This window comes from Enhydra lutris, unplaced genomic scaffold (genome assembly GCF_002288905.1).
Source record: "Enhydra lutris kenyoni isolate GAN:26980312 unplaced genomic scaffold, ASM228890v2 scaffoldscaffold26, whole genome shotgun sequence".
Classification (NCBI taxonomy): domain Eukaryota; kingdom Metazoa; phylum Chordata; class Mammalia; order Carnivora; family Mustelidae; genus Enhydra; species Enhydra lutris.
The window spans coordinates 25,964,646-25,985,681 of record NW_019154110.1 but is presented as its reverse complement, the minus strand read 5'-3'; the positions used below and the strand labels follow the sequence as shown (position 1 = coordinate 25,985,681).

At 41.2% G+C, this 21,036-nt stretch overlaps 2 protein-coding genes across 2 annotated transcripts in view; both read left to right on the top strand.

Moving 5' to 3' along the window:
- LOC111151277 (keratin 40) overlaps positions 1-5,411 on the top strand; it is a 6,696-nt gene extending 1,285 nt beyond the window's left edge. Inside the window, exons 2-7 of the mRNA XM_022509154.1 lie at positions 685-767; positions 1,031-1,187; positions 2,564-2,725; positions 2,797-2,922; positions 4,267-4,487; positions 5,014-5,411. Coding sequence (XP_022364862.1) covers positions 685-767; positions 1,031-1,187; positions 2,564-2,725; positions 2,797-2,922; positions 4,267-4,487; positions 5,014-5,113 — 849 coding nt within the window. The 3' untranslated portion in view covers positions 5,114-5,411. The remainder of the gene's footprint in view (positions 1-684; positions 768-1,030; positions 1,188-2,563; positions 2,726-2,796; positions 2,923-4,266; positions 4,488-5,013) is intronic.
- A 6,701-nt stretch (positions 5,412-12,112) lies between these two features.
- On the top strand, positions 12,113-19,130 carry LOC111151540 (keratin 39). Its single transcript, XM_022509602.1, has 7 exons — positions 12,113-12,568; positions 13,859-13,941; positions 14,569-14,725; positions 15,370-15,531; positions 15,641-15,766; positions 17,293-17,513; positions 18,878-19,130. The coding sequence occupies exons 1-7, from the start codon at positions 12,113-12,115 to the stop codon at positions 19,128-19,130; spliced, it is 1,458 nt and encodes a 485-aa protein (XP_022365310.1).
- The last annotated feature ends 1,906 nt before the right edge of the window (positions 19,131-21,036 follow it).

Sequence of the window (21,036 nt, the reverse complement as noted above, 5' to 3'; positions counted from 1 at the left end):
AGAAAGAAAGAAAGAAAGAAAGAAAGAAAGAAAGAAAGAAAGAAAGAAAGAAAGAAAAAAGAGAAAAAGAAAGTCTGTTCTATGGAAGTCTCCCCCAAGGGAAAGGGGTCCTCCAAGAGATAGTGTGACTTAGAGGAAAAGGTGGTGGGCTGAGCGTCAGCAACCATCAGCATTAGCCATGGGGCTGCCAGTAATCATGAAGTGGCCCAAATAAACTCACTCACATCTAGACTATGTCATCCAGAGAATGAGAAGAAAACTGTATGTAACACTGGATATTTATGCTGCTATCTTTAACACAGATACTGAAATGTCATCTTTTTACTCATGTAATATCATCCTTGTAATCATTTTCTTTTCTTACTGATGAATTTTTATCATCGTGGATGGGGATACACTCATAATACAAACTACCTAGGGAGAAAAATCCAAGTTCAACTGCCAGGAATATTGCAAAATGTCTTAGATCACTGAAAAATCTTTTTTTTCTGTTTCTTTTATAAATTGGTCCTGCTTTTCTCTTCATTGAAGTGACATGGTTAATAAGAAAAATAGGCTGAAAGCTATTTTATACTTTCTTATAAAGACTTCTAAAAGATAAATAGTGGCATAGTTGTTAAATAAATAGTTATTTACATTTCTTTCAAAGAGCCCTCTATTACATATAACTAACTTACTCACCAGATCTTGTGCACGAAGGCAGAGAATTCTAGACTTGCTGTACAGCTTGACAACTGCAAACTGGCTGCTGATGACTTCAGATCAAAGTAAGTTGAATTTGAATTTGAAAATAATTTATGGCTCCCCTCTCTCTCTCTTCACCCCCAAGTCTCTCACACATGCACACATCTGCACACGCCACCAATAGTCTCTATATAAGCTTTATTTTAAGCTAAGAATGCTCACAAAGCTCACATTTATTATTTGGAATATGGCTTCCTTGAGTCCTTGTGTCACTCACCAGCATGCCCAGCACCTTACATGGTGTCTAGCAAAGTAATCACCGTCTGTATCTCTTTGGCTCTGAAAGGTACGAGTCTGAACTGTCTCTTCGCCAGCTGGTAGAGACAGACATTGGTGGCCTGCGTGGGATCCTGGGTGAGCTGAGTCTGTGCAAAGCTGACCTGGAGGCCCATGTGGAGTCTCTGAAGGACGATCTCCTTTGCCTTAAGAAAAACCACGAAGAGGTAAGGCAAGTGGTAAAATTGCTGAACAAAGGAAGTGACGAAGTCAAACTGATAGATTTCATGTTGTGCATATAAATCTAACTTGGACAGATATTGCTAAAGCTGGAATGAGATTACTCGAGGCACCGTTACAGGATTTTTGTTCCCTTAGTGCCCACAGTTTTTGGTCATACCACTTCGAAGAATGAAGAAGTAGACCAGATAAAGAGTGGTGGCAGCAAAGCAAAATTTATTGAGTGATAGTATAGAGCTCCTGGAGAGGGAGGGGAACCGAGAGGGTTGCCGTTTTCCCGTTCCAGTTTAGCAGTTTTTAGAAGCTCTTTCCAGGAACTATCTTGAGCATCCTGAGTGTGGGCCGCCTGTGGCTTGGCTGCTAAGGTGCGCCGATCAAAGCTTTGATGAGGCACCTGTCTACCTATCGGGTTATTGTTCATGTGTTGCTGGTCTTTGGGGCTGATATATGGAGACTAACTGCCTCAATTTGAGATAGTGACCAGTGTTTTATGGGTAACTATTTGTTTCAGGATGTTCGGCAAAAGTCACTTCTGCAGAGGCTGCCAGATGGGAGGCTATTAAGGTCTTGTCTTTGCTGTAAAACAGGATGCTAGCATGGTTTTGTCTTAGCATCCTGGATCCCAGTTTTCTTGTTGGGGACCCTGGCCCTGACGACCCAAGTGTCCAATTAACCTCTAGCAGCTCTAACATTGTCCAGGCTGATCACTCCAGCATATCTCTGGATGTACATATGAAATGGCCCCCAGCCAGTAACACATGAAAGAACCACTGTTCACCTGCCATTGCTTTTGTGAAGGAGGTAACTCTATAAATGGCCCTTCCTTGGAGGCTTTATGCTAGATGTACCTCTAATCCATAAAGTATGAAAAACAGACTGATAAACACAGGGTATGAAGGCCGTTTCAGAATGGGGATAACATCTTATGTAATATTTGGGCCACTATTTTAAAATATTCTGTGTCTATAAACCTTTTCATAAAATATGAAGTATATGATTATCTTACATTGATGAGGCTACAAAGGGAAAAGCTGAATGATGTGACATCATATATTTTCCCTTTGAGCATGTGATGATGATAATAGCATTTACTGAGACCTTCTTCTGTGCCAAGGACTTTCATAAGTGATTTATATGAATATTAACTCGTATCTCACACAATAACTCTCTGGGGAAGGCAAAATTATTATACCCATTCTGCAGATGCAGAAACTGAGCAATGAAAAGAGATTCAACCTAAGCAATCTGAATCTAAATCCCACATTTTTACTCACTTATCCAGAAACAGGATGCCCTTGGGATGTCAAAGTGAATATTCTTCTCCAGCTCTCTGTGGCTTTCTTTACTCCATTTCCTCTTTCAGGCAGTCAGCTTGCTCCGGGGACAGCTCGGTGACCGACTCAGTGTGGAGCTGGACACTGCCCCCACCATCGACCTCAACAGGGTCCTGGATGAGATGCGTTGTCAGTATGAAACAGTGCTGGCCAACAACCGCAGAGACGTGGAAGAATGGTTCGCTGTTCAGGTCAGCATCTGGAACAAGAAAATGACAGGCTTCATCCTTCTTTGCATCCTCTAATCATACCTGTGTTTCAGACCGAGGAGCTGAACCAGCAGCAGGTATGCAGTGCGGAGCAGCTGCAGGACTGCCAGGCAGAGATCCTGGAACTGAAACGCACAGCCAATGCTCTGGAAATCGAGCTCCAAGCACAGCAAAGCCTGGTATGGGAAAGAAAGACAGCTCTGTTTTTCTCACTAAAGAATCAGGCCCTGAGATGCTATCCCCTCTTCCGTAACCCCAAGGAGAGACCCACAGTTCACAGGGTAGAAAGTCTGAATTTCTTATTTGCAACAGTTGTATTCCCTTGCTTTCCCCCAAATACTGCTGCTTACCTAGCTAGAAGCAGAGGTGATAGGTCAACAGCTTTGTACTGTCCCAGCAGGATGCCCGACCTTCCCTCCTGGCCTTGAGCATGATCCCCCAGCACCTTCCAGAGTCAGAGAGAGAGAGAGAGAGAGAGAGAGAGCGCGTGCACGCACGCACGCAGGAGGATAGGAGCAGGATGAGAGTGGAATCTCTGAGCCAAAGGCATTCAAGTATTCTAGTGAGTTTTAACTCTGTTTTGATATGGGCCAAGTTCCCAAACTCATCATCATATAAAAGAATGGTATTCACACTTTGCATTCTACCACTACCCTAAACTTTCCCAGGATCCACACCTCAACCAGACCCTTCACTGCACCCCACACCACCAAGCAACCGGAATACCATCCACTGGGGGCCCCTGGCTGGCTCAGTCAGAGGAGTGCGACTCTTGCTCTCAGGGTCGTGAGTTCGAGCCCTACACTGGGTATAAAGATTATTTAAAATAAATAAGCAATTTAAGAAACAAAGAATAACACACTTTGAAGACCACACTAGCCGCTTCCAGTGGAACACCACTGTCTGTGCCATGTTACAGCCTAGAGAGACTATCTTGGTGAATAATAGCTCCACATTCATCCTCTGAGAGCCTTAAAAGCCTCACAGTAGCTTTATGGGGTAAACCCCTTTACTAACCCCACTATATAGATGAAGAAGACTGAGATTCAGATTACATAGGGGCCATGCAGTTTTTTAAGAGGCAAAAGTGGAACTGGATCCAGCTGGTTCAATCCCAGAGCCTTTTCTCTGAACCACTCTTTAGGGCTCCTCCCCACCTCAAGCCCATACTCCGTTTCTCCTCTCAAATGCTGTTGACCCTCCTGAAGCTACATCAGTATGTTGCACGTTGCAGTGAGCACAGTGGTGGTAGGAATAACCCTTACACAGCTTTTAAAATTTTTTCCAGGCACTGTTCAAAGTGCCTTACACATATTAATCCATTTAATCCTCACAACCATCCTATGAGTTAAGTACTTTGCATTGCCCATTTTTTTATAGAATAAAACGGAGGCTCAGAGAAGCTAAGTCATTTTCTCAAAGTCATACAGCTGCACTAGGGTAGAGCAAGGATTTGAAAGCAGCGCTCTGGCCTCAGGACTATGCTAAACAGCCCTCCTGAATACACTCTTTTCCTTCTGCAGACAGAATCTCTGGAATGCACTGTGGCAGAGACGGAGGCACAGTACAGCACCCAGCTGGCCCAGATACAGTGCCTGATTGATAATGTGGAGAACCAGCTGGCCGAGATCAGGTGTGACCTAGAGCGGCAGAACCAGGAGTACGAGGTGCTGCTGGACACAAAAGCCCGGCTGGAGTGCGAGATCAACACGTACCGTGGTCTCCTCGAGAGGGAGGACAGCAGGCAAGTTCCACACGATTATTCTCCAATTCCCCCAAGTCACAAAGAGGCTCATGCAGGAGAATCCTGCCTCCTCAAGGTCTGCCCAAGGTGAAACCCCCCCTAACGCATTAAAGAATCTCCTTACAAGGGTAAAATACAAACAAACAAAAAAATAGCTCAGGCTAATCACGTGACAGTAGAAGTGTTCAAAAGTATTCGGAAGTTCTAAAGCGGAATGAGTATCATATATAAGATTCCATGCCGGCAATCTCCCTTTGTTCCTGTCTGGCACCAAAGGGAAATCAGGAACATGTGCAAGACAACATCTGCAAGTGAAGTAAACATGTAAAATTGTATTCAGCTGGCGTAGCTGCAGTGCATGTGGAACCGCAATGCTGGGTCCAGGCCTGACATAGGCTTAAGTCAAATGTTAACTCGGCAAAGAGTGTTCAGAACATCATTTGCAGGGCAGATTTTGGCATGATCTTTCCTGAGTTGAAATTCTATCCAGCTTTCCCTTGTTAAGCTTGGTTCAAAATTTCCACAGGCTCCCCTGTAACCCGTGTTCTGCCATAAGCACATCAAGCAACACCTATGAGCCTTGCTCGGCGTATGTGATTTGCACGGTCGAAAACTGCTGTACGTGAGCGCTAAACCCCCCCGTGTGTTGGATGGAGGAATCAAAGTCGGCGGGGTCCTGGAAAGCAAAAGGGGCAGCACAGACAGCCGAACCTGAAAGTCAAGAAGGCATTTCTACCCTAAACTTGTCCTCTAAACATCCTCACTATATTTCTGCTTTATCATTTCCTCTCCCGCCTGCTTGTGATATTCGAGCAGTCTATAAAACTTACTTGCTAATCTCCAAATAAAATGTGTTTCATTCCTTTAACATGGCAAACATAGCTTTGTGGCTTATAACAGTGGATGTAATAACCATGTGATGCCAGGGTAATTGCCTACGCCTGGCTCAATGCAAAATCAAAGTAGAACTGAAGTAGGAAACTCTATCCTTTTCTACATGGACATGTATAGAAGGAGTTCACCTGGGTTGTCAAACACTGAAATGGCCATTTTATTTTTGGGTAAAACAATAAGACCTTCCTCAGTAAAATCTCGTAGAGTCCTAATTTTTAGTTAAGAATATAACACCCTTGGGGCACCTGGGTGGCTCAGTGGATTAAGCCTCTGCCTTCAGCCCAGGTCATGACCTCAGGGTCCTAGGATCGAGCCCTGCATCAGGCTCTCTGCACAGCGGGGAACCTGCTTACCCCTCTCTCTCTCTCTGCCTACATGATCCCTCTCTGTCAAATAAATAAATAAAATCTTTAAAAAAAAAAGAATATAACGTCCTTGTAGCTTTAACAATGCACTAAACAAGATGCCAGTAATTTTAGCACTTAGTGTTGCATAAAATTTTTAATCTAAAAATATAATGCATCACTCATTTGTAAGAACCAGCAAAAAGCCTTGCATTCTAAGATAAATAAATAAAATCTTTAAAAAAAAAAAAAAGCCTTCCATTCTAGTGTTTGTGTATAGTCCACCATGAGAACTCTCATGTAAAGCAATGGCCTCAAAATTTACCTGCTCTAAATGCAAGAAGCATTCATGACCCAAGGACTCGGGCTTCTCATAGTATGTATTTGATATTTACAACTCATGGATTACTTGCTAGCCCTACAAGGTGATATTTCCTCCCTATATCTCAGCTACTGATCTCAGTCTGGACCTAAAGCCCAACCTTTCTCTCCCCTACACAGCCTCTTTCCCAGAAGGCTCCAGCCAGGACAACACTGTAAAGGGGACTCCTTTCTATTACTCTCAGACTTGCTTTTCCAGCATCTGGAATGTGCTGGCTCCCCAGTCCCTGGGGCAGGAAAAGAGGCTGTACGAGGGTCTTGAGCTAGAGATTAAAGACCTGGTTACTCCTAACTGCAAGGGGACAAGAAAGAGTTATCTTCCCATGTGCCCCAAAGGAGAGGAGAACCAAATATGGGTGAGTGCTGAATTCTCTCCCAGAGCAGCCTTGAAACACCTAGATGAAGAAAGGTAGAGGAAACCTCAACAATAAATCTGCTCTGGGGAAACAAAGCAAGGAGAGCTTGGAGAATGGCAAGGGATACAGTTTGGCTAGAGTGTAAGCAGCGGGTACAGGAGTCAAGGGATATGAGATAGAGTCAGCTGGGTCAAGCCTGTGACCTGGCAATCAAGAATTTGTACATTGCTTTGTAGGAAGCACTGAGCATTTCCACACTGGAAAATGGTGCTATTAAGGCAGATAAAGAAGCTCTTCAAGATAGACTATGTCATAGAATACTCACAGGTTAGCCAGATTGCCCAAAGTTAACAAATGAGCTGGTGGTAGCAAATGAAAGTGACAGACACCCAATGTTGTCTCAAAAAAAAAAAAAAAGTAATAAAATAAGGGGCACCTGGGTGGCTCAGTCGGTAACCATCTGCCTTAAGCTCAGGTCATGATTGTAGGGTGCTGGGATTGAGCCCCACTGCTGGCTCCTTGCTCAGCAGGGAGCCTGTTTCTCCCTCTCCTTCTGCCTCCTGCTCCCCTGTTTGTGCTCACTCTCTGTCTTTCTCGCTGTCAAATAAATAAATAAATAAATAAAATCTTAAAAAAAAAATGGAAGGAAGGAAGAAGCTGCCTTCATGGCTGAAGTGCTATATACTTATGAGTAAGACATTTCGGATCAAATACACTTACAGAGAAGTGTGTAAACCTGGCGATTCACAGACCCGTACCCCTGGGGCTAATAATAAATTATATGTTTATAAAAAATTAAAAAAAAAAACAAATACGCTTACAGGGAAAGGAAAATTGATCAAGCAGCACCAAAGATGTCCAAGATGAAAGAAATGAGGAGTATAATTGATGAAATATGATACTGAAGGAATCAGAGAGGAGTCAGCTCCAGAACACAAATAAAGCAGTCGGCCATGGAAGGAAGGAAAACTTCTACCCCAGACACTCAAGAGAAGAAAAGTGAGAAGATGGAGAAAAGGGTATGAAAACAAAAATACAAAATAATTGTCAAACTCTGATTCTGAAAGTGATACACCCAAGTAGTGGTAGAATGTATAGAAAAAGATAAAGAAGAAAATAACATTAATCAAAGTTATAAAACTCAAAGTCCTTTTTATGTGTTTTTAAAATGATTATGATTTCAAATGCTATTATTTTTGGAGTCAGATTTATCCATTTTTTGTGGTTTCTTGATTTTGAGTCATTGTCACTCTTAATTTATGATTAATTTATAAAAGAAATTTATAAATAAATAAATAAATAATAAGATTTTGAGTCATTGTCACTCTTAATTTATGATTAATTTATAAAATTTATAAATAAAATTAAAAATGTATACACTCTTAATTTATTAAAAAAATTCTCTTATGCTTTCTCTTAGCACATCTATGACTTCCATTTTTTGCAAGTGACTCTATGATCCACTTGTAATTCAAGTATATGAATAGAGTAATGAGCATTACCAGAGCGACTCAGCTGTATCAAATCTTAACTTTCTGTATTAATCACAGTTTATTGGGATCTAATTTTCATATGATAAAATGCATCAATGGAAAGTATGCAGTTCCACGAAATTTGAAAACATACAGTCATGTAATCATCCACATCAAGATACAGACTAGCATAGCGAGATGTAAAATACCAACCTTGAGAGTGTCTTCATGCTCCTTCCCAGTCAGCTCACCTCCCTCATGAGAAGACAATCACTACTCTGATATCTAAGGCTACAGATGAGTTTTACCTGTTCTTGAAGTTAATATAAATGTAATCATACTGTTTGTACCCTTTTGTGCCTGACTTCCTCAGGCTGACATAATGTATGAAGTTCTTCTGTGTTACTGTGAATACCAATAGTTCATTCTTTTTTGTTACTGAATATCAATCTATTCTATGAACATACCACAGTGTGTGGATCCATTGTCCCTTGTGAGCAGTTGGGTTGTTTCCAGTTTGGGTGCTATTGAGAATAAAAATTCTACAAGCATTTTTATACAAGTCTTTTTGTGTATATACATGTACTTACTTCTCTTGGGCACAGAACTAGTCATGTATCTGCTGGGTCAAAGGGAAGGTCGTTTATAAAATAGTGAATCCTTTCACCCAGCAAGTGGCCTGCCCTTTTGCTTTCTTAGTGGTATATTTTAATCAACAAAAGATTTTAACTGGAATGAAATGTTACGTTCCTTAGTGTTCTCCGTGTGCTAGAAATCTTTGCTCACCACAAGATTACGAAGATACTCTTCCATGTTGCCTTCTAAAAACTCCATACATACAATCTTCACATTTAAGTGTTTAATCCATCTTGAATTAATTTTTATAATTAATTTAAATTATTAAATTAATTTATTATTTATTGTTTATTATATTAATATATATTATAAATATTAAGTAATGTAAATCTAAATTAATATGAATATTAATTTATATTAATATTTATTATTAAATAAATTTTGTGAGGTAGAGCTCAAGATATAGTAATTTCTTTTATACAATTACCTGATTGGCAACATTTATTGAAAAGGCTATCCTTTTCTCATTGACCTACTTGGGAAACTTTGTCAAAAATCAACTGACCACTGGGGCGCCTGGGTGGCTCAGTGGGTTAAAGTCTCTGCCTTTGGCTTGGGTCATGATCCCAGGGTCCTGGGATCGAGCCCTGCATCGAGGCCCGCATCGGGCTCTCTGCTCAGTGGGGAGCCTGCTTCCCTTCCCCTCTCTCTCTGCCTGCCTCTCTGCCTACTTGTGATCTCTGTCTGTCAAATAAATAAATAAAATCTTAAAAAAAATTAATTAATTTAAAAAAAAATCAACTGACCGCATGTATGTGAGTCTATTCCTAGAATCCGTACTCTTTTTCACTATTTGCCAACCCTCATGCCAATATCACCCTATCCAACTATTGTAGCAGTATAGTAACTTGTATGAATTTATACTCTCACCAGCAATAAATGAAAGGCTGTATACAGTACATTTGTTATCAAACTGCGATTTTTTCCAATGTGATAGGTGAAAAGATAAAATGATTTCTCAGTGTACTTTAAGTTTACATTTCCTTTATTATTAGTGACATGAAGCATTTGTTCTAAGGCACTTTTTAAATTGAATGCCTTTTGTATTTTCTTTCCGGTCATTATCTACAGTGTTATTGCAAATATGCTTTCCCAGTTTGACATCTGTCTTCTGATTTTAGAGGTTGTGTTTTTACCAATGTACAAGTTATTCGGTGTCATCAGTTTATAAGTTTTTATGGTTTCTTTATTTTGGTCATTATTAGAAAGGCCTTCTGACTTCAAATTTATAAAAGAACTCTCATATTTATTAGCACAATTATGATTTCATTTTTTTGCATTTGAATCTTTGATCAATTTGTAATTTGTTAGGCTCCTGGGTGGCTCAGTTAAGCATCTGCCTTTGGCTCAGGTCATGATCCCAGGGGCATGGGATCAAGTTCTGGATCAGGCTCCCTGATGCAGAGTGGGGAGTCTGCTTCTCCCTCTGTCCCTCCCCCTGGTTGTGTTCTCTCACTCTCTCTCTCAAATAAATAAAATATTTTTAAAAAATTTATAATTTGTCCTACTATAAGGCATGAGGTATGATTCTAACATTTCCTGCCCTACCTTTGACCTCAATTGATACAGAATTGTCCCCAAACTACATATCATAGTCTATCTTTTCCCCCACTGATTTTAAATGTCACCTTTATCATATACTAAATCCCAATCTGTAAGGAGGTCAATTTTTTTTATTTTTTTAATATTATTTATTTATTTATTTGTTAGAGAGAGATAGACAGGGAGAGAGCACAAGCAGGGGGAGAGGCAGACAGAAGGAGAAGCAGGCTCTTCTCCCCACTGAGCAGGGAGCCCAATACAGGACTCTTTCCAGGATTCTGGAATCATGACCAGAACCAATGGCAGATGTTTAACCAACTAGACACCCAGGTGTCCCAAGGTCTGTTTTAGACTCCTTATTTTATTCTCTTCATTTGTCTGGTTATTCAGGGATGATTACTATAGTATTTTAATTATTGAGGCTTTAAAATAGGAAGGACTAATCTCTTGGTGACTTTTCTTTTTAGAATTTTCCCGGCTACTCAAATTTGATTAATTTTTTTCTCATAAAACTTCAGAATTATCTTGTCTGATTGAAACAAAATCAATTTTGGGAGGATCTCAATAAATTTATTGGAATCTAAGTTAAATTAATGTAGAGATCACTGACATTTTTATAGTGATAACTACAGTATTTCAGGCCAAGAACATGATAAATCTTTCCATTTATCCTAGTTTTCTGTCCTCCAGTGCATTTCAGTATTTTATTCATGTGACCTACCTTTCTAACTAAATTTACTCCTGTGTATTTTATATTTGTTGATGCTATTGTAAATTATTGTGCTTTTTCTGTACATTATGTGATATGCAGAATAATGGGCCCCCAAAGATGTCCTTATCCTACAATCTTTGAATATGTTAGGCTACATGACAAAGGGGAAGGCCACTAATCAGCTGACATTAAAATAGAAGATTATCCTAGATGATATGCATGGGCCCAATATAATCACAAGGTCCTTAAGTGTGGAAGAGGGAAGCAGAAGAGTCAGTGTCAGAGTCATGCCATGTGAAAAAGATCTGCCACATGCTGGCTTTGAAGATGGAAGGGGCCACGAGCTAAGGAGCATGGGCAGCCTCTAGAAGCTGGAAAAGTCAAGGAAATTATTCTCTCCTAGAGCCTCCATAAAGGATCAGGAACAAATAACTTTCTTCAGAAAATGCTGAGAAGGTATTCTTGAGAAAGAAAACACATGCCTTTCAACTGATCATGTTTAAATAGCAAATATAAGTCAACACCATGATAAATTTTTAGCTAACATAATTCCACAAGCAAACACTGAGTGCTAGAAATGTCATAAAATGTCATAAAATTTCCAAGAAATTTCTTGTTAGCAATCAAACCCTACCTGGAAAACTGAAACAGGAATCTAACAATGACCTTTAAGAAGTGTCTTATTTAAAACTAACAATTTAACCCATACTCACAATGTCTGAACAATGAAAATGGGAAAATCAGTGGGGCAGAACAAAATAAAACACTGATTTCTGAGTTCTCCAATAATTATTAGATATTAATAGATTCCCTTTCCTAGAGAAGAAAGGAAAAGAAGGATGAACTCATTCCAGATTCAAGCTTAATGCCAGGTGGAGAGGTCAATAAGGATTTAATGAACTTAATATACTCACACCTACTTAATAATGGATGCTGTTAGAACTGTGACGACAGTTCCTTTTGAAGACTTCATGTGAAGCTCTGGATCCAATGACAAGTAGTAGTTGTGATGGGTCATAACTTAGTAACAGCCTCAATGCACATTTTTATGAGACAAGTAACTATTCTCAGGCAAGTAAAAAGCAGACTAATGAGATGTTCCTGTGGGATTTGATATAAACATTAGAAAGGAAAACATCCTGTCAGCTGTGACCCCACCTAGAGCAAAGGCTATATAAGCACTTCAAAGAGGAAATAGCCGAGAAGCTTGGAAATCAGACACAGTCGAGGTTGCTTGAGCTTTCCATCCGGACCACGGACTAAAATAAACCAAAACTGGGTACACACGATGGAAACCAATGGTTGTACAACAACAATGATTTCTTGTTCAACGCCACACCAAAACTGCTCTAGGATTACACATTTTCGGACCATTTCTTCTAACGCCAGCTGCCAACATGATGGTCTTAAAGCCAACAGCTGCCAACAAGCTGGCCATGTTCCGAGGACTGCCAGATCCACTCCTTGCTTTTATTTCACACCCATCTGCTTAATAAGCAACTTCAATGCCTGTCCCCTTCTGGATGACTGTGGCTGGTGTGGTGAAGGCATCAACAGCCATGAGAAAGAGACCATGCAAATCTTGAATGAGCGCCTTGCTAACTACCTTGAGAAGGTGCGGATCTTGGAACAAGAGAATGCTGAACTGGAGTGCAAAATCCAGGAGGAGTGTAACAAAGAGCTCTGTGTTGTATGTCCTGACTACGCGTCCTACTATGCTACCATAGAGGAGCTCCAGAGGAAGGTAAGATTCTTAGGAATGTGTATAATTGGGTTGTGTCATGACACTCTCCAAGCAATAGCCATTTGCTAACCCTTAATATTTTTAGTTCATCTTATGTTGGAAAAAATATTTTGTAGAATAAGAGAATCTCTTGAATGGAATTGTCATCTGGAGGCAATATTCAGAGTTTTATATTTGTTCGTCTTCCAGAGATACATTCTGCTGTGCCAGAAGTGTGTCAACATGTGTCAAAATGTGTCAACAACCTATTGCTGTCATTTCTTTAGCAAAAATAAGAAAACAGGGATCTGAGAAAGGGCATTGTGTTTTAATAAGTTCCCAATAGTTTAGGAATTATTATATGTTTTATCCATTTTGCTACCATCACCACTGTTTCCCCCTTTTATGCTCATTTCATTATCTCCAAATTATTTCAGTGGTTTCTTCCAACACCAAGCCTATCTCCTAATCAGAGCAATGTGTTGCTGTTACTGCACATGCCAGATTTATTCCATTTTATTTCTTCAACAAGTGTTTACTGAACACCACCACCAACACACCAGACATTACTCCAGGCTCTGGGAAAATATTTGTGTACTAAAAAGTCCTTGCCCTCATGGTGGTTACATTCCAGAGGATGCAAATTGAGGGCAGATTTTATATTTTATTTTATTTTTTTAAAGATTTTATTTATTTATTAGACAGAAATCACAGGTATACAGAGAGGGAGGCGGGTGGGCGGGGAAGCAGGCTCCCTGCTGAGCAGAGACCCCCCCCCCATGCGGGGCTCAATCCCAGGACCCTGAGATCACGACCTGAGCCGAAGGCAGAGGTTTTAGCCCACTGAGCCACCCAAGCACCCCAGATTTTATAATTTAATGGTAAAACATATACAGAAGTTTTTATTGGTGTGGGTTTTGTTGATTTCTTAGGAAAATAACAAAAACTCAGACTTTCCTGGGGTGCCTAGGTGACTTAGTCGTTAAGCGTCTGCTTTCGGCTCAGGTCCTGATCCCAGCATCCTGGGATCGAGCCCCGCATCGGGCTTCCCACTCTGCGGCAAGCCTGCTTCTCCTTCTCCCACTCCCCCTGCTGTGTTCCCTCTCTCTGTGTGTCTCTGTCAAATAAATAAAATCTTAAAAAAAAGAAAAACTCAGACTTTCCAAAGCTTCCCAAACTTCCTAAGCATAGCTATGAAAAGCCTAACCCCCCCCCCACCCACTGTTAATTGCAATACACACAAGCCATTGGTTTTTAAAGAAGGAGATCCTGGTGTTTGTCTCATTTGTGTGTACAATTTCTTAATTCTAGATCTTGTGCACCAAGGCTGAGAATTCCAGACTGGTCTCACAAATTGACAACACCAAACTGGCTGCTGATGACATGAGAGCCAAGTAAGCCCACCCAGCACTGTCATTCGCGACAGAATTCACCCGCCTCTGACTCTATACACTCCTGAGAAGATTATCCCCAAATCTGCTAAACCTGCTCCACACCATACCAGCACGAGCCCAGGGAAAACCTTCACATTCAATAAATGGAAACAGTACTTGGAGATTCTAACATATGAACCCATCTGATCACCTGTACAGTAATTCAGGAAAATGGGTCAATAAATAGTTGCCTTGTTTAAGTCGAGAAAACTGTGGTTTGAGGGGGGGGTCTGTCACATCCAAAGACATACAGCTAGGACAAGAAATAGCTAAAACATGCCTCCAAGTTTTCTAACTCCTCATCCACAGCTCTTTCTCCGTCGACTGCATTGCCTCTTGGAGCAGGAGAAAGAGGACAAATTTCCTTATCTCAAAGAACAGCAATATGGCCTCATCCCAGCAAACTGATTAAGGAATAATAATTACGTGGTGATGTTTATCAAGTGGTCTCACCTCTAATGAGAATAAAACTGACACAGAAATATACTAAATGAAAGGCCCATAGGAAAATGCGGAAGGAGAGTTCTGCTTGGCTTGATTTACACTATCTGATTTTAATGCCTTTCTTTTTGTGTCTCATTTTTAAAGGTATGAAGCTGAGATGTCTATACGCCAGCTAGTGGAGGCAGACGCCAAAGGCCTACAGCAGATCCTCAATGCACTGACCCTGGCCCAGGCTGACCTGGAGACGCAAGTCCAGTCTCTGAAGGAGGAGCTCCTCTGCCTCAAAAACAACCATGGAGAGGTTAGAGAAAAACCAAGAGAGTCATTACAAGCTAAGCCTCTAAAAATAGCAGCAATTCCTTTGACTTGAACTGGGCAATAGGTGTCTCCAAAAAGTAGATACTACTCTGCTTTTCAGCCCCGAAAGTACCTACCGCTACTACCATGGGAATCCATCACCTATAACACAGTATCTGAGGCCTCCATTGTCCTTCCCGCTTTTTCAGGAGAAGGAAGCAACACTTTTCCTGTCCTCACAGCTTTCCTCTCTGTTTGTAGGATCCCTACACAGACTTCTGCCACTATTGCTATAAGTCTGTATTAGTAAAAGCCCATATTGGCGTCATAGAGGCTATGGTCTCTTATTATAAATTCTACCTCTCTGCTGCTTCACCATTACCCATCGCTGGAAATGATCTAAATTCTTTAAGACTCTGATCTTGCTGATTGATTCCTTTTAATGTTCTACATATTTGAACACAGAGTCATATCTGAACTAGCCTGAAGTCATTTTATAGCATCTCAATAGCACCTATAAATCATCTATGTCTTTATTGTGAGCTATATTTCAGATACAATTAAGCTAAATCATTGCTATTAGACAAACAAGAACACAAGGGTGTCATCTGTTCACCAAATGACCTCCCATTCTTTTTCTTTCCATAGGAAATAAATTCCTTACAGAGCCAGCTTGGGGACAGACTCAACATTGAAGTGACCGCTGCTCCTTCTGTTGATCTAAACCAGGTTCTACAAGAAATGAGATGTCAGTATGAGTCCATCATGGAGACAAACCGCAGAGAAGTGGAACAATGGTTCAACACGCAGGTGGGGGAGGGTAGAAAAGTCAAAACCAAAAAGTTGACATTGCATTTCCAGGTGCCCGTTAATCAAAGTCATGTTTTCCTTCATAATAGTCATGGTCTTTGTGTTTCAGATGGAGGGGCTGAACCAGCAGGTGGTAACCAGCTCTGAACAGCAGCAGTGCTGCCTGAAGGAGGTCACTGGACTGAGACGCACTGTGAATGCTCTGGAGATTGAACTGCAGGCCCAACACCAAATGGTACCCAGCAAGCTGACCAAGCCTAACACAGCAGTGATGGCAATAGCCCCAGACACCTGCATGTTGCAATGTTTCTCAAATTGTGTCCCTCAGAAGTTCCTCTGTTTGCTAAAGGGCCTATGGCCAAAAAAAGGGCCTGTGGTCAAAAAAGCCTGGGAAATGCTGGAGTAAACACAGGTTCAACAGGGTACCTTCCTGCAGGCCTTCAATAAGCTAATATGCTCTATGGCTCTCCCAGAAGGAGATATATGGTATTCAGCTTTCCAAACTTATTTGGCTCTGGACCCCCTTTTTTAAGATCCTCTCATGGCAATAATGATCTATGGAATACACTTTGGGAAACATTAAGAGGGCATTTTATTACATGCAAAACATTTTTACAAACTATCAAATTTATAAAATAATCTTATAAAGGAGGTAGCATAATTATTGAGCCAATTTTACAGTTGAGACTCAGGCAGCTAAAGTGATTTTCCCACGCCAAATCCCAGGTGAGTTCCATCTTGCCTATTTTATAGAGATGGAGACACTGAGATCCTGAGGCATTAAGTAACTTGTTAAAGGTCACAAAAGAAATGAGTCTGAGCCGGAATTCAGGTTCCAAAGCTGGAACCACTTCTGCTTCATTGTACTGCCTCTCTGAAGTAAGAAGTTAGTTAGTTAGTTAGTTAGTTAGTTAGTTATTTGACAGAGAGAGAGAGATCACAAATAGGCAGGCAGAGAGAGAGAGAGGGAAGCAGGATTCCCACTGAGCAGAGAGCCTGATGCAGGACTCGATCCCAGGACCCTGAGATCATGACCTAAGCCAGAGGCTTAGCCCACTGAGCCAACCAGGCGCCCCGTAAGGAGTTATTTAAATGGCTCTGATGTGAAGGGTACTTGGAAGAGCCTGCCCCAAAGCTGGTTTTGTCACCAGCTAATCATGTGACCATGGGCAACCCACTTAACCCCTTGAACCTCAGTTTTCTCCTCTCTAAAAATTGGGAAAACCATGCAAATGATGGGTTATTCAACCCTAAAATTCCATTGTCCGTAGACTTACAGAATGATGGAGCAGGAAAGAACTTTAATCATCAAAGTTTCAATTCTCATGTTTTAGATATGCTGCGTTAGATGCTGCTAACTTCTTTAAGGTATAAATATTCATAGAATGAGGTGCCATAGTAACAGGTTCTTATAGCCCAGGTGTAAAATAAGTTGGAATCTTTTTTTGTGCCACTGCCTTGTGGAAGAACACCATGCCAGGAGTTAACGAGAGTAGGAGAGTGTGGTAGGATATTATCAGGTGATTGAGAAAGAAGTAAATACTTAAGAGGGCAAAAATAAGTTAAGAGTATAAAGGGAAGCGAGCTTTAGCATAGTTGATAATTTTGGTTTTGAATTTATTTGGTTAGGAAGTAATAAGAGGGTTGGAGATTCATTAGTACCTGTCCCAAAGAAACCATTGTTTAAAATGATGCAGTTTACAAGTGACCTAGGCTCCAACGAGTCATCGTTATAAATCCTACTTTCCTCCTCCGTGGTAGAGAGATTCCCAGGAATGCATCCTGGTGGAGACAGAGGCCCGATATACAGCCTTACTGGCCCAGATCCAGTGTCTGATCGATAATGTGGAGGCTCAGCTGGCAGACATCCGGTGTGCCCTGGAGAGACAGAACCAAGAATACGAGGTTCTGCTGGATGTCAAGTCCCAGCTGGAGTGTGAGATTGCCACATACCGCAGCCTTCTGGAGAGTTCGGATGTCAAGTAAGTAAAATAAAAACAGCTCCTACTAGAAAATATGCTCACCTACATGTGTTACTGCCACTGGCAACAGGGGGCGTGAGCTTTGATCTTCTTGCCAGTGATGGGAACTTGCGATACATGGTCTCAAGCTGTGCTGTTCGGAGACCTACAACTGTAACCTGGTCCAAACTTGAGGTCTTAGCTGAGCTGAGTCATTCTGAAGAGCCAGTGTGCCAGGTTAATTGCTTATATGTTGAGTTTTTTTTTAAGTACAAGGGAAAAAATGGTTTTCCCAAATATTCGAATATTCCTGGCCACTTATAGATTTTCCCCCACTGAGATGAACTTTCATGAGATTGAATAGGATGACCCTGTTCCATTTGGCAGAACATTCTGCTCAGGCTGAAATGCCCATCCCTGTCCGGCCACTTGTCCTTGATGCCAACAGCAGCATGTAGATATGTACTTTAGCATCTTTTTTTAAAAGTAGAAATTGTAAGGTTTTTCAATAAGAAGCCAACCAACTCATAAGGAACTGACCTAGATAGAACACAACCTCTTCAGAGGAAGCAGCTCCTTCCAATGAATGCCCCAGGTGGGTGCGGACTCTGTTAAAATTGCTACAGAGACCTTCTTCCCCAAAATAGCCACTGAATTCTGTTCCCAGCATTCTTTTAAGTTGCACATTTTAACTGCCACATTATACTAGCATAAAGTTAACCATAGCTAGTCCCTATGAGGAGCTACAAGGCACCAAAGTGCCTTGAATCATCAAAGAAAGATGATGCTTTCTATAAAGAGCTCTGTTAATTGCTTCCAACTCCAATTCCGTAAAGTTTCATTTAAATACATCCAAAGGCACTTTAAAGCTTCTTGATAAAGACTGAGCACTCTTCCATAGATGGGGCTCAGGCCACCAGTAGTATTATGACTCTCTGATAAGAAAAATATCTGAACTAATTTCTTGTCCTCAGATAATAAGCCCCTCAGCTTGTCCCGTATCACTACTGACCCTGTAAATTTAGTTCCAATTATACCCAGCCTGGAGATGAAGAACTAAAGCTCAGGAGGCTTCACTGACTTATTTGAGGTCACCAGCTAGTAAACGACAGAGCTGGGCTGCACCCTGGTCATTAACTCCTGGCATGGTGTTCTTCCACAAGGCAGTGGCATTGTGCATAATGGCAGCTTACGTAATCTAACGCTTCCAAACCAAGGATGCTGCTTTCCCATGGATCTGCTTTCATTCTTCTTCTTTCACTAATGATAGGACAAAATGAATGAATAAGCTTTTGGGAGTCCTTGTTTTGAGTGGCCCATGTTGACACCACCCCATCACCATCGTTAGCTTCCCTCAGTCACAGGTAAAATTCTGTTTTTTCTAGGCTTCCCTGTAGCCCATGTGCCACCAAATGTGAGCCTTCCAGTAAGGCCAGTGCCATGGAATGCACAGCCTCAGTTGACAACGCATCATCCTCAGCTTCCCACTGGACACACGGGCCCTGCTGTGCCTACAGATGCCTGCCCCGAATACTGGTTAAAATCTGCACCATCACTCAGGAGATTCAGGATGGCAAAATCATTTCTTCTCACGAGCATGTACAGCCTTGCTTCATCATCAGAACTGTCAGAGTCTAACATCCAAGGTGATGAAAATGACCCTCATTCATGAAAGAAAGGCCAATACTTGCTCCTACCAGAAAGGCTTAAAAAGTCCCCAGCCCCTTAAGGTACCTAGTTTCTTACTACCACAGTGGGTCTACATTGCTAGATAGAATACCTTGCATTCTGATCCTTCCCTAAGTTGCCACTATCAACAGGATAACAAATGACATTTCTCAGGAAGCACATCACCCATTTCTCTGAGAGACGAGCACTGATTTATAAGTGCCTGGGAAGGTGCCCTACATTACTTGACTCCACAGGTGATAGGCAGGTTTCTCTCTTGTTTACTCAGATCTTGTTTATGTATATTGCTCACTAGATCCAGTCAGACAAGTTCTAAGATTGGTTTTGGCCATGGTACATGAGGTGAAAAGCTGCGACCTTCCCTCCTAAAATCCTTCCTTGGCTGTAGAAAGAAGCCTATATAGGAATAGCATGAATAGGGGGAAAGATCTTTAATGTTGTGTTTCCTTTAATAGTTGTGAGTCTGACTCCTGTTGAACTGGGCTGTCTGTTAACCATAGGCACATACTTTATATTCCCCAAGGCATTTTTGAAGATGTCTGTGTTCTCCAAAACTTTGTAACCATTGGGTTCTCCAAATATTTTCATCGAGAGTCAGGAATGGCTGTGGGGAGTGAATCTAGAGCATTTTGAAGGAATATATGGATCCTTTTATTAAATGTTTGCTATTTCTCTTTCCACTCTATAGGGAATGGAAATTGTTTCTGACTGTTTAACAAGGAACATGGAGCTGGAACTCTCACGCCATAATCCTGTTCCTCCATCTCCCTGGGACTGATGACCATGAAAACATAGCTTAGCTTCCTTCAATTTATCCATTACAGAGAAATGGACTTGATTCCACAAACTTTGCAGAAAAGTAATCATTTAGTAATTGCTGATTCAGAGCATGAGACAGTCTCAAGTGAGAAGATACCATGTATGTACCGGCCATTATCAGAGCTTCTCATAAGTAGGGTCACAGAGGGTTTCAGTCAATCCCTACAAAGTATTTGACATTTCCAGAAGTTCTCATAAATAATTACAAATCAAATACAGAATGTGGAGTCAAAAGACCTGAAGTCCTAAACTAGTCTCTTGGGACCCTGGGCAAAACCTTTAGCCTTTATCAAACTTAATTTCCTTATTTGTTAAGAGAACCATAGCTACTTTACAGGTTTGCTGTGCAGATCAAATGAAATTGTTTATGTCATGTACTTGGTACACTGAAGAGCATGATGCAAATGTTATTTTTACATAAGCTTTGCCTTTAACTACAGCCCTGGACTTAACTGTGTTATTATCCCATGTCAAAATTCTTTCTCCATAAATGTAGTTATCCACTCATGATTTGGAGAGTTTTAATAGTGCCCGGCTTTGAGGGTGAAAAAAGAACAGAACAATATCTTCCTGTCATCAAGCCTGCAATTCTACTCAGTAAAGCATTTCTGAATCTTCAGGTCTATATCAGATATCAGCTGATAGCTAGTGCCCACAGCAAAAACAGAAGCATCATTTAACTCAGAGCTCAGCAGCCACTTCCTCCATACAAGTAGCAACTTATACTGAGCAAGAGGAATGGGAAACTCTCAAAGTCATCTTCTTCCTCCCAATAACTTCTTTCCCATCTGAATGCCCAGCTTACCCCTGGTAGCACTTCACAGCATACTATCTCAGACTGAAGGATGGAAATGTGGGAAGAGCAGGGGGTTGCCTCAGAAGCCCTAGGAGAAAGTCTCATCCCAGTCTGTGTGTATGACCTTGAGTAAAAGGAACATAACAATGTAGGTCCTGACACACTGGAGGGATTAAATGGAATAATAACACTAAAAGGGTTGTGTAAGCTATATAAGGCCAGGCAGAAGAGAGGTTTGTC